General features: G+C 49.9%; 1 protein-coding gene across 2 annotated transcripts; it reads right to left on the reverse strand.

Moving 5' to 3' along the window:
• Positions 1 to 4,710: 4,710 nt before the first annotated feature.
• LOC127333160 (putative FBD-associated F-box protein At5g56440) lies at positions 4,711 to 10,838 on the reverse strand. 2 transcript variants are annotated; one of them, XM_051359489.2, is made up of 3 exons: positions 9,843 to 10,838; positions 5,245 to 5,427; positions 4,711 to 5,070 (listed from the first exon to the last, which is right to left on the reverse strand). In XM_051359489.2, the coding sequence occupies exons 1-3, from the start codon at positions 10,776 to 10,778 to the stop codon at positions 4,753 to 4,755; spliced, it is 1,437 nt and encodes a 478-aa protein (XP_051215449.1). In that variant the 5' UTR covers positions 10,779 to 10,838; the 3' UTR covers positions 4,711 to 4,752. The 2 variants fall into 2 exon arrangements, with proteins under 2 accessions (XP_051215449.1, XP_051215448.1); XM_051359488.2 differs by having other exon boundaries at positions 4,711 to 5,073.
• Between the last annotated feature and the right edge of the window lie 2,647 nt (positions 10,839 to 13,485).

Genomic DNA, 13,485 nt, shown 5'->3' on the forward strand with positions numbered 1-13,485 from the left:
GTGAAAGTTCTTTTATCGCACTCAGTAGTTAACTGAATTGCTTGAGGACAAGCAATAAGCTAAGCTTGGGGGGAGTTGATACGTCCAAAACGTATCTACTTTCCCGAACACTTTTGCTATTGTTTTGCCTCTAATTTGTGTATTTTGGATACAACTAACACGGACTAACGCTTTCAGCAGAATTGCCCTGGTGTCTCTTTTTTGTGCAGAAATTCAACTTTCAGGAAAATCCCCCGAATTTATGTCAAAGGGCCTATTTTTCTAGAAGAATCACGGAGCCAGAAGGGCAGGCCTGGGGGAGGCCCAGGCCTCCAAGACAGTAGGCCGGCGCGGCCTGGAGGGGGGGCGCGTCGCCCTAGCGTGTGGCCCCCTCGGCCAGCCTCTGACGCCCCCCTCTGGACTACTTAAGGTCTTCGACCTAAAAACGCGAGACGAGAAGTCGAAGTCGCCAGAAACCATCCAGAACGCCACCACCATCGCGAAACTCCGTCTCAGGACCAGAAACTCCGTTCTGGCACTCCGCCGGGACGGGGAATTGGAGGAGATCATCGCCATCATCACCACCGACGCCTCTCCATCGACCAGCAATGTTTCCCCCATCCATGTGTGAGTAATTCCCCCGCTGTAGGCTGAAGGGGATGGTAGGGATTGGATGAGATTGGTCATGTAATAGCATAAGATTGTTAGGGCATAGTGTCTAGTGTCCGTAATTGGTACTTTGATGATATTGTTGCAACTTGTTATGCTTAATGCTTGTCACTAGGGCCCGAGTGCCATGATCTCAGATCTGAACATGTTATTGTTTCATGATGATATGCATTGTTTTATGATCTTACCTGCAAGTTGTATACACATGTCGCTGTCCGGAACCCGAGGCCCCAAAGTGACAAAAATTGAGACAACCGGAGGGGAAGGCAGTGATGTGAGGATCACATGTGTTCACGGAGTGTTAATGCTTTGCTCCGGTACTCTATTAAAAGGAATACCTTAATTTCCAGTAGATTCCCTAGAGGCCCGGCTGCCACCGGCTGGTAGGACAAAAGATGTTGTGCAAGTTTCTCATTGCGAGCACGTACGACTATATACGGAACACATGCCTATGGATTGCTTAGTACTTGGACACCGTTTTATTATTATCTGCAAATGCCCTGCTTTGATTGTTACATGAGTTTCTCTCATCCATGCAACGCCCGTTCATCCATCCCTGTGCCTACAGTATTTTAATCCTGCTGTTTACTATAATCACTACTGCTGTCTTTGTTACGCTGCTGCTGATATTTCACCACTGCTACTGCTATAAAACTGTTACTACTGATGAAATCTTGCGAGCAAGTCTGTTTCCAGGTGCAGCTGAATTGACAACTCCGTTGTTAAGGCTTTCAAGTATTCTTTGTCTCCCCTTGTGTCGAATCAATAAATTGGGTTTTACTTCCCTCGAAGACTGTTGCGATCCCCTATACTTGTGGGTCATCACGCGCTGGTTCCGGGGAGGAGATGGGTTCTGGTACTTGTCCTTGCCAATATACATCGGATCATTTCCCTTGTTCTTCCCTGCTGGAGGGGTATCCGAATGTATGGGGATTAGATTTGGATGTACTTTGGTCTTCCTTCTGCGCTTCGTAGATCCGGTGCGTGATTGTTTGTCACGGCGCTCCCTCCCTGAGGCGTTCTTCTGCGCGGTGGACACGCATACCTCCGGGTTGGACTCCAACCTGCGAAGTATCCGCCTTACTCTGTTGCTGCATTGCTGTACCGACGAGTGTGCTGAGGTGGCCGATGTCGATTTCCTCATCATTCTTGGCAGGAGCTTCACGGCCATCTTCATGTTATCCTTTGGGGTCGCAAGCGGCCGAAGATCGGTGGGGCTGTCAAAATTGATATTCCAGGGGCGAATAGCTTCCCGACGGAGCTTTTTTGCCTCCTTTTTAGCATTATCGACTACCCCCCCCCCCCCCCTCCATCGATCTCGGAGCTCTGTGGCTTTGTTCAGGTATTCCTCGGTCTTCTGTTCTTGTTCCGCGACCACTCCCATCATCTCGTCGGTCTCCATCTTGTCCGGAAGGACTGTTGTTGCGGCCTTGATGACCCTTTGAGCTTCGGCCAGCAATTCTTTCCTTTTAGCTTCGAAAGCTTCCGGATCTGCGGCTTCTTCTGTTGTTAGTGGTTTAGTGAGGATTTCCGTGTATGTGATGTTCTCTCCATCCTTGTACACTATCCTGGTGAGCTCCTCCATTGACATCCCTTCACCAAATTCAAGGCCACGTCCTTGTCGGAGCTCCGGCGCAGTACGGGTACGAACCCGATGAGGTGCACCCGGAACTGACGGGCCCGGAATTGTACCGTTGGGCGGAGTTTTCTCTGAATCAGTACCTTCATCCAACCCAGTTACGGTGGGAAGGACCTACTTGGGTGGAGTGGATTCTGCCTCAGATTTCTCCTTGTCCTCCATCTCCTTCATCAGACGATTATACTCTTCCGAGTCCATGGAAGATGCATCGCCGGATAATGGGCTGATATTTTCGAGTATTGAGTCTTCGTTGTCTCTGGCACCTTCTTGCTGGCCCGGAGCGTTGTTGTCTCCGGCATCCTCAACCTGCATAGGTCCGGCTCCATCCTGAGGAGGGGCGGTTCCTGTGGTATGAGCGAGGAAGTGCATCAAGTGACACCTTTGCTTCTCTAAGACTTGGGAGACCCAGACTGATCTGCATTGGTCTTCCACCGTAATTTCCTGCTCAGGGGCGGATTGGGAGGGCTTTGAATTTTTCAGATCTAAGGCAGAATCTTTCTTAGGATGTTCCTGCAACTCAGATCGGATCTTCGTGACTGCGTCCTGCTCAGCGGTGGTCGCGTCAGCGTTACTTACCAGTGTGTTTCCGTCGGAATCAACGGTCTCGCCGATGAAGATGTGTATACTGCCGATTGGAACAATGGAGAGCTTGACCGGGTCGGTCCTAGCCGGAATCCAGCACTTGTCCTGAGGGACGATCGGGAAGTTGCTGGCGTACGGAACACGCCCCACTGCGATGGAGTCGTTGAAGCTTCCCATGGCGGAACCCTCCCGGTTCCGGCCTCCAGACTCCGCTGGCCACACGGTGGGCGCCAACTGTCGGTGCCTACTCGACTGTACCCTGGAGGAGGGATCCTCACGGAGGGGGAAGAAGTGGGGGCCATAAGGCGGAGAGCACTCGGGACGGTGGTACGTGATTTACCCAGCTTCGGAACACCTGCTCGAGGATAGGGTCTACTGATGCTTGTCTAGAATTAACTTGGCGCTTTCGCGTTGTTACAATGAGTTGTGGTTGTGCCTCTAGGGCTCCCAGGATCCGGCTTATATAGGCGCCCGGATCTAGGGTTTACATGGAGAGTCCTAGCCGGAATACAAGATGCCTAACTACGAAATATACATTGTCGTGCAAGTCAAGGATCCACCTAGATCTAATCTTGCCATCATGGATCCGGATACTTCATGGGCCTCCATGGATCCGCCTACTTACATAGGTCGGTTGGGATCCGGCTCCTGTTCCTGGGTTGGACTTCATCCATCTTCTATCAACAGCAACTGGGCCGCCCGATGGGCCATATGCCACACCTCCATCTGTGGGCCACCCGGACTTGCCGGATCTAGACCATGTTGTTGGCATAACCATAAACTATACCCACAACAACGAGACTCTCGGTTCCAACCTTGGTGTGGTACCTCCATCTCGCAAATGTGATTTCGAGGATCCATTTGGTGGACGATATCACTGATTCATTCTCGTGGATTTCGACCGCCTCCAAAGAATTCTCGGCCAAGTTGGCCTACTTGGCCTTCTTTGAGGGTTGCACCCTGTGTTGTGGCATGATCCAATTTGGAGGTGCAAGGCCCCTAAAATTCAAAATCTTTATGTGGAAAGTGGTGTGGAATCGGTGCTGGACTGGTGAAAGAAGAAGGATGCACTGTCAATCTAATGTTGATTTATGTGCTTTATGTTCGCAACACTCCGAGACTATCAATCATCTATTCCTTCAATGCCCTTACTCTAGACGGTTTGGTTCGAGGTCCTCAAGGGCGAAATCTTGCATCCCTTCTTGCAACAAGTGTGGATGGTCTCCTTGAGTAGTGGCCATGGGTGACTGTGACTTGGCCGGCCAAGCTGCCACAAATGCGCCTCCTCTTTCTGCTTGTCCTCAGATTCATCTGGAATGATCGGAACAATCGAATCTTCAAGAACAAGAGCAGGACAAAATCCTTATTTCTTGATCCGATTGTCAAGGAGGCGGATAGCTAGAAACGTGGGGTTTTTGTGAGTTGTTCCCTTAGTCTAAGGTGGCTTCAGCCCTGTGTATTGTAAGTGTGGACTTTGTATTTGGTTTTTATCTATCTATAAAAATAGGTTTGCATTCTGGCGCGTTCCTGGAAAAAAAATGCAGGTCCTGATCTATCGTTGGAGGCAGGAAGTGTATTTTGCTGAAACATGTGTATGCATATTTTCCTGGAAAAAACAACACACGCTGCATAGTGTTTTTTTCTGACGTAGGAGGATAATCAATTAAGAAGCAAAGAGAGTTTGTATTCACGAGAGATAAGTAAACAAGTGTGATTACATCACTCTAGACTTCAAACTGCAAGGAACTTCCAGAACGAAAGCACGGCACCAAGTTTCAGTGGCGTGTCATAGAACAAACGGATCCAGTAGGGGATACATTTTACTACCAGTCTTAAAAGATAAAATCAATACCAGTCGTTCCGTTGGTACTTTAAAAACGAAATCAGTACCAGTCGTGATCTTTGCACATGCAGATATCCCTCTTGTGCGACGAAGAACCGCCCATCTCAAGCTTGGTGTTCGGGTGCGCGAACCCGTGGATCTTTCCACGCACTTCTTCGCTCAGAGAAAAATCGTCAGCCACATTAATAGTCATGCTTTTGAGATCCTTCTTGCACATGAGTAGCAGCTTCACCAGGTTGACCTCATCGTCAGCTCCGGTGAAGAAATGGATCTCTACCTCCTCGAGCGAATCTAGTGCGACGTTTTCGGTCCTTAGCCTATCAGGCTGATGGCAAGGACAGATGAGAGTTGGGCATACCTGCTGATCTCAGAAGAGAAGAAGGTACATCATTTGTGAGTCCAACAAATAAGTAGAATTACAACAGTAGATGCATCTATCTCGAAAAAAAGCACATACAGGTTAAAACCTGTAATCGTGCAAACATACTGAAAAACTTTTGACTGTGTACCAACTAGTAAAGCAGAAACTTACGTTTGTGGATGTATCCATGTGGATCAACTCAATAACCAGCTTGGTCGTGGAACCACATCTCCTGAGAAGATGCAACATGCTCGGCTCAGTGGCGTGTCCCATTAGTTTTAGCCCCATCGTTAAAACCTTGCTCTTGGGAATCTTGCTTGTATTCTGCAAGAACATGTTGTATGCCCATGCGAACTGACAACCACACAAAGGAAAATGTCATAAAGACTAGCAAATTACATAATAACATGGATGCTTACCACCACTAGAGTGCACCTACATCTTAGCTTTCACAAACTAGTTGTGCACATTGCAGATAAGTTACGTAAGCTATAAACAAAGGAACTTCAATTGACCCTCACAAGGATGAAACCAATGGCCCAACTGCCACCCTCTTACCCACCTCACTCCATCTGCCTGATGGTAATTTCCCTTAACCTATATTTTCTCATCATCATAAACATTCCAGGGACGCCAAATCTTAGTTAAGGTAGGGGGCTAGGGGACCAGGAGAAATCCTTGCCTAGTGTGTTGTGGCAACAATGACAACAACACACACAAGAATCGTCTCCCGCTATGGAGGTGTCACCGAGGTCCCCCTTCCTTTTCGGTTCCCAAGTGAAAACCCTACACCCTCTTTGGCTTGGGAGAATATGAGCAAGTCATCTCCTCCCTGGAGCCTTTGTCTTGGAATAGTGGATATGCCGGTGTGATGTGATGTGATGTGATGATGGCATCCAATTGATCCAATCAGCTCCATTCATAAGTTCTTCCGCGTGATCTTGCCCCCATCCCAATGGTCCATGTTTCCTTATTGGTTCAGCACTTCCTCAAGCCTTGGTGCTCGGATGCAGTAATGTGCCCCTATGGCGCTATTTCATTAGAGATCTCAGCTTCTCTTGCTTCCTATGATTCACGCCCTATGCCAGTGTAAGAGCATCTCCAGTCGCGTCCCCCAAAGGGATTTGGGGCGCGCCGGACAAAAAAAGCGTTCCAGCCGCGTCCCCCAAAGCCCATTTTTGTCCGGCGCGGCCCGATACGGTGTCCGGCGCCCCGAGCCCGTCCCCGTCCCACAGGGGACGCTCCGGGGACGCCGGACACAACGAAAAGCGAGGCGGGCTCCCACATGTCGGCGACTATTTGCATAAACCGTTGGTTCGCGCCTCTTTTCTCGTCGCTCCTTCCTTCCCGCGCCTCCCACCCCACCGCCGCCGCTGGATTTCCCGGCCGTTTGGGCGTCTGATCTGTGCTGCGAGTCAGCACCGTTGTCGCGGCTGGGGCTCCCGCCGGTCGTGCCGCCGCCGCCGCGTCGCCAGCGCCTCCCAGAACGCGCCGTCAAATCCGCCCCACCTCCGCGCACAGAAGGTGCTCGACGACTTGCCAGGTAGGCGCGATTGGTCGCTGTTTGTTGCGTCGTCTGCCTCGGCGCAATTTTAACCATTGATTTTGCTTTAGCCATGGACAGCGACGATGAGATGGTTGCCCTTCTGCTGGAGGACGAGCAAGCATTCGACGACGACCTGCGGGAGCATTTGCTGATCATCGCGTCCCTCCAGGACATGCTTGACGCTGAGGCGGAGAAGAGGAAGAGGCCGCGCCGCGGAGGATCAAGGCCGGGAAGAAGGAAGTCGAAGCCCCGGCAGAGGATGGAGGGGCATGCCATGCTGCAGAACGACTACTTCGCCGACGGGGCAACACATGCCGACAATTTTCGGCGCCGGTACAGGATGAGCAAGGGCCTGTTCATGAATATCCTCCACGGCGTTCGAGAGTTCGACCCCTACTTCAAGCTCAAGGTCGACGCTGTAGGCGTTCTCGGGTTCTCATCCATTCAGAAGTGCACCGCCGCCATGAGGATGCTTGCATACGGAGCACCTGCCGATACACAGGACGACTACCTTCGCATGAGTGAGTCTACTGCCATTGAGTGCATGTACAAGTTTTGCCGAGCTGTGGTGGGAAAGTTTGGCAAATACTACTTGAGAGGGCCAACTGAGGAAGAGACTGCAAGGATCATGGCACAAAATGCTGCCAGAGGATTTCCTGGAATGCTTGGAAGCATCGATTGCATGCACTGGGCATGGAAGAACTGCCCGTTTGCTTGGCAAGGTATATACAAAGGGCGTCATGGATATTGCAGTGTGGTGCTTGAAGCTGTGGCAGATTAGATTTGGCATTCTTTCTTTGGCATGGCGGGATCACACAATGACATCAACGTGTTGCAGCGGTCTCCGGTGTTCAGCAGACTAGTGGAAGGGCATGCTCCACCATGCAACTATGAGATCAATGGCCACCAATATACCAAAGGCTATTATCTAGCTGATGGTATATATCCAAAATGGGCCACTTTTGTCAAAACAATCTCGAATCCATCAGGTCTGAAGAATTCTCACTTTGCTACACGACAGGAGGCTTGCAGGAAGGATGTCGAGCGGGCATTTGGTGTGCTTCAAGCACAATTTGCCATTGTCCGGTACCCTGCTCTAAGCTGGTCTCACGACCAAATGTGGGAGGTGATGCAGGCTTGTGTGATCATGCACAACATAATCATCGAGGATGACCGCAAGAATCATGTTAGGTCACATGTTGGTCCCTATGAGTGTCAAGGCCCTCTCGCGGAGGTTGATCATGAGTTGCCTGCAGATTTTGCTGATTTTCTCGCCATGCACGCAGAGATCCGTGACAGCAATGTGCATGAGCAACTTCAAGCTGATCTCGTTGAGCATTTGTGGAGGATCAAAGGAAATACCGTGGCACCTTGATGCATCATCTAGCCCTTTTTATTATATTTGATTACTTGTTTTATTGTTTGTTGTAATTTAATTTGAAAACAATCCTCGAAAACATTTTTTTTCATATGCTACATTTGATATAAATGGTTTATGTGCTAAAAAAATTATTTTAAATGTTTGGAAGCGGCGTTTGGGGGACGCTGCTGGGGAGCGACGTCCCCCAAACGCGGCACGAACAAAACGCGTCCCCCAAACGCTCAATCCGGCGCGGTTTGGGGGACGGTTTGGGGGACGCGGCTGGAGATGCTCTAAGGGGGATTAGGCAGGAAGCCCTATTAGTGGTACTGCCAGATGGCCACGCAATGGTGTTTGGACACTTGAGTAGACAAGTCGTGATCTTCCTTCGTTTGTCCTTTTATCTTCAGGGTCTGCCATTTGCCACTTCTCTGTATTTTACCACTTCGGTGGATGAGGGCCTTGACGTTCAAGCTGTGTGCCTCTCTTTCTATATTTTTTTTCTTTCTTTGTTGCCTTTTAAGTTGACCTATCAACAGCCTATGTGTCTAGACAACTGCTTGGGGCTTTATTAGTTCAAAAGTATTGAAAACAATTCTATCCAACAGAATGATATGGGGAGAAAGCAATCGCTCTCCTCATGCAAAAGAAAAATGAGTCGCTATCGCACAAGCCTCCTCTCCCCTCCATCTTCTCATACATTACTTCTATCTCACCTCACCACAACGTCGGAGTACCTCTTATCCCCAAATCTCTCTTCAGAGCCTACACCTCACCCCTCTCCTCGCTTTCCCGTTCCTCCACTCTTATATCTGGACGATCATCCTCTAGCCTAGGGATGATTACCTGCATTATTTATACCATGGAGGTGTTGAAATCATTGTAGAGCTTGAACCAACGCCATCGAGCATTGATAGATGTCAGGGATATCAGTTCAAGGGTCGTTCAATCAGTCTATGACAGTTATCTGTTGAGCCGGATTCATGACTGGAGAGCCCGAATCAGTGAAGGCAATACCTCCACAGTTGATGCTGAAGGTTAGTGATTTTTAGGATTTTTATGTTGGGGCCGGTGTTTTGACGCGCTGCAAGTGGCGTATATATTGCGTACCCGTGAGCAATATGTTGCAAAGTCTATTGGTGGGATTTTCTCACGTTCAAATGTTCTTCTTTGTTGTTGTCACCTGCGTTGTTCAAATATGTTGCATGTGTTGTCAAACAATTTTCAACATTTTGTTTTTCAACACAATGGAAATTTGTTGCATATCCAAGATTTTTTGCAATATGCGTATATTTAAAATTTGCAACAGATTGGGATGGCTTTTTACGAGATCTTTAGGAGATTAGTTGGGGGACAATAAAATGTTGTTACAATGATCGCATGACCAAGATTCACAGCTTTAAGTAAATTGGAAGGCGGGTAAAGATGGCTGATCTTGCCCAGGCTGTAACTGGCTGAAGCCTAGGCGCCTAGCCATATGACTACAGGTTGTGAGTGGCGCACAATGCCTTCTTTTCTACTAATAAATATGAATTTCCTTTGTATGGTGAGTCACAGCCTACCAAATGTCATATGAATAGAGGTTGGCTATTAAATTAAAATCTAACTGCTATCAATATATGCTTCAAGCTCCATGGCAATGTAGGATCCCATGGCTTGACAGAAAGAAAAAAATTATCAACAAGTTCCTGGCTGTTGAAACCTGCCAATTGCTTTTTTGATAGTGCAATTCGAACAGTTCATTCAAGAAAATCCGCGATAACATGGAAGCATAAGATCTGGGATGAGTATTTTTTATTTATTTATTTAGGGGTAAAGTTGAGATACTTCAGCAGCAAGGTGCATCGATCAGAAAAGACTTACCGGTGGAATGGCGAGATGTAGACTGAGTTCATCGGCGCTTTCGAAGCGCTCCAGCAGAGGCGGCATGGGGGACCACTGGGTGACCACCAGCTTGTGGAGATGACGGCCGGTGTCGAGGAGGCGGTGCACGTCCGGGTCGTAAGCGTCGTCCCACTCCACCTCCGTCAGCTTGGGCGCGGTTATGCGGACCTGTCTATGAGAGCAGCTGTGCACGACAAAGGACTCCAGGCTCGGGGCGGTGACCTCGAGCTGGGTCTCTTTGCCGACGACACGGAGGGAGATCGCCCTGAGCGAGTCGGAGCGGATGGAGATGTCGCCGACCAAGTTCAGCATGGCCAGCTTGAGCACGCACAGACACGGGCACTGCGTCGACACGACGCGGCTGAGGCCGTCGCCGCTGACGGCGGCGAGCGTTAGGATCAGGAGCCGCAGCTCGGCGAACGAGCCGGCCGGGGGGAGACGGAGACGGAAGGTGACCACGAGGTTGGCGGTGAGCATCACGGCGCTCTCCAAGAGCGGCACCTCGAGCTCCTCCTCCTCCTCGTTCTCCGACGGTGGCGGCTCCTTGCACGACAGCACGACGTGGGCCTCCTGGGCGTCGCGGCGCGAGGCGAAGCGCAGCCACGCGGCCACGCGGGCTGCGGAGACGCGGCCCGACGCCTTGGCCACGACGACGGCGAGCTTGTCCAGCGTGGGCGCGGTATGCGCGGCGAGGGCGGCGTCTACGGCGTCCGGGGAGGACTCCTCCAAGAAGATGAGGTCCGGGATCTGCTTCCAGACGCTGCGCCATCGGCGGGACAGGACGCTGGTCTGCGCCGCGGCGGGTGCGGAGTGAAGGTACGAGAGGATGTAGTGGAGGAGGTCGTCGGTGAGGCCGCTGATATGGTCCGCCGCGTCATGGCAGCCCTGGGACTCGCCCAGGCGCGCCGACTTCATCTGGCTAGGGTTTGCGGCGGCGGCGGAAGGACAGAGAATCAGCAGGTTTGTAGTCGTAGAGGCGTAGACGAGGTACGTCATCAAACGTAGCCGACGCTTCGTTAATTGTTTATTTGGGAAAATTTGCTACAGGACATCGTTATTTTGTGGCGTTTGCCAAAACACACCGCTCAATTGTGTCTTTGTCAGGTACCATTACAATTATGTGTCATATTTGCCAGAACACACCACCTGGCAAAAAACGGAAAATTTTGCACTTTTGACTGTGATGATTGGTTTTGAAGACAAATGGCAAAACTTTCCGTTTTAAGTTAGGTGGTGTGTTCTGGCAAATGTACCACAAAATTATAATGGTACCGGCAAAGACATAATTGGGCGGTGTGTTTCAGCAAACGCCGGAAAATAACGATGTCCTGTAGCAAATTTTCCCTTGTTTTTTCTACCCAATGGAATTTGAGTCATTTGACACACTCCATACTCTGTTCGCGAGCTGCGCCTGCGCGTTCTGTACGTGCACCTAGACCCTAGCGTGGAAACAGGTCTGTTCAGGATCAAGAAAAAAAATACGCTTTTTATTATTAAATCTAGAAATAATACTCGATTTTCATCTTTTGCAGGAATAATACACCGTCGGGGTGTGTGAACCCGAAATACTGAAATCGGGGTGCGGAATCCCGAAGCGGACGGAATCTGGCATGCGAGGTCAAAGTCGGGGACTTGGACCCCGAAGCGTGCCTGTTGGCCACGCGCGGCCCGTGTCGGTCTGTCTCCTGGCCAGGAGCAGATGCTGCCTAGGCTCGGAATCCCAAGGCGGGATATTCGGGCTGGCTGTCCCTGAGTCGGGCTGCGTGAACCCGAATCGCGGGAGAATAAATTCGCCCGCGCGCTGATGCCTCGCCCGAGCTCGCTGCTGCCTCGAATCTCTTCTTCCTCCTCCAGCTCTCAGTTCATCTGCTTTCTCTCTCTCTCTCGTTTGCTCTTAGCTCAGCAGTGTTTTCTCTCATTTCTGAGTGATTTGTCCAGCCATTTGCTGTAGTTTGACACCAAAAGCTGTAGAATCACCTGATCTATACATGGGTTAGTTTTTTAGGCGTTTTGGTGGAGGTGCTGTTGGTGGTGGTGGTGGTGGAGGAGCTGGTGGTGGTGGTGATGTTGTTGTTGCTGCAGCTACTGCGTGGTGGTGCAGCTGTTGCGTGGTGGAGGAGCTGAGCTGCTGACGGAGGTGTTTGGCACGCTTAAGGGTAAACCCTAATTCCTGATATTAGATGGTGTAATCATGCATGTTGCGTTCGTTAGCTTTGCAGAATAGTTACTGAAATAGGTACAGGTAGAAAGTATTTATTTAGGACTGTAGGTGCTAGATTTTTATTTATTTTAAAGTGTAGGTGCTAGATTTTTTGACGAGTCTGTAATTTGTATAGGTGAGCAGATATGTCAGATAGAGTAAAATTCGTTGTTTACTTCTGTCACGGCACGGTCCGAACAACTCCGATGGGAGCCGATCTGAGCGAGTTTCAGTATGAGGAGTTGCATTTGTCAAACCCAAAAATATGGCGAGTTAGTCAGTTGAAGGAGTGGTTGATCGTGAATTTTGGGCTTAATCCTGAAGCATACACTGTTGGTGTGCATGCTTTGTGGAGCAGCTCAAGTACCCAAATTTTCTGGCGGTTGAAGCCGATTGAGCGGACATCTCAGTGGGTGCACTGGTTAGAAGCGAGCGCAGGGGAACTCACCCCATCGCCTTAATGTTTCCCGAGGCGAAGGAGGTGAATTCCCAGGAAGGCGAGGGTGAGTTCCATCTAGGCTAGAGCAGTCAAAGTTCAGATGCTAGAGGCAGCAGTTTCCAATCCGGGCAGAATAGCCATGCATCTGGTGGTCATGATGTTAGTGCTGAGGTTGATAGCGAGGAAGAAGAGGAAGACCATATGCAGAACATGATGGATGAGGAAGACGAGGATGGAGTGGAGGATGAGCTTGACTCAGATGAATCCGGTGGATCCGATAATTCAGATGACAACGAGGAGGAGGATCCGATCCCCTCTTCTTGAAACCATGATTTGTCGGAGGCAATGATAGTGGATGACCGACATGATTCTGCCTGGAAGTACAGCATGAACACCATCTCAATTAGTGCTAGATATGCTGACAAGAGGCATCTGCAGGAAGCGATCACTCAGTGGGCAATGAACACGCAAAGGGTATTCAGAACCACCGTTTCAAGTCAGAAATTCTTGACAGTGGTGTGCAGCAAGGGTGCATGGCTACTGTCCGAAGTATGACACAACATGGGTTGTGAGCGACTTTGTGCCGCACACCTGTGTCCTTAAGAGTATGCTGAAGGATCACAGAAACCTTACATCCACTCTGATTGCTCGCCTGTTCTACAATGAGATTGTAGAGAATACAACGATGGGGGTTAAAGCCATCCAGAAAAGAGTTCACCTGCAATATAAGTGTGAAATTGAATATGGCAAGGCATGGAGGGCTAAACAGACGACACTGGAGAACAGATTCGGGACATTCCTAGATGCCTATGACGGTGTCGTCCGTCTCCTCCAGACATTGAAGGACCGGAATCCGGGCACCCATGTGGACATATGATGTCTACGCACGCTTCTATTCCTGTAGACAGTGTTGGGCCTCCAAGAGCAGGGGTTTGTAGAACAGCAGCAAGTTTCCCTTAAGTGGATCACCCAAGGTTTATCGA

This window comes from Lolium perenne, chromosome 2 (assembly GCF_019359855.2).
Source record: "Lolium perenne isolate Kyuss_39 chromosome 2, Kyuss_2.0, whole genome shotgun sequence".
In the NCBI taxonomy this organism is placed as follows: domain Eukaryota; kingdom Viridiplantae; phylum Streptophyta; class Magnoliopsida; order Poales; family Poaceae; genus Lolium; species Lolium perenne.

Coding starts and splice junctions, on each gene's coding strand:
- LOC127333160 (XM_051359488.2), bottom strand. CDS start 10,778: ATGAAGTCGGCGCGCCTGGGCGAGTCCCAGGGCTGCCATGACGCGGCG. Junction 5,428..9,842: donor TACATCTCGCCATTCCACCG/GTAAGTCTTTTC, acceptor TGTGGTTGTCAG/TTCGCATGGGCATACAACAT. Junction 5,074..5,244: donor ACATGGATACATCCACAAAC/GTAAGTTTCTGC, acceptor TTCTGAGATCAG/CAGGTATGCCCAACTCTCAT.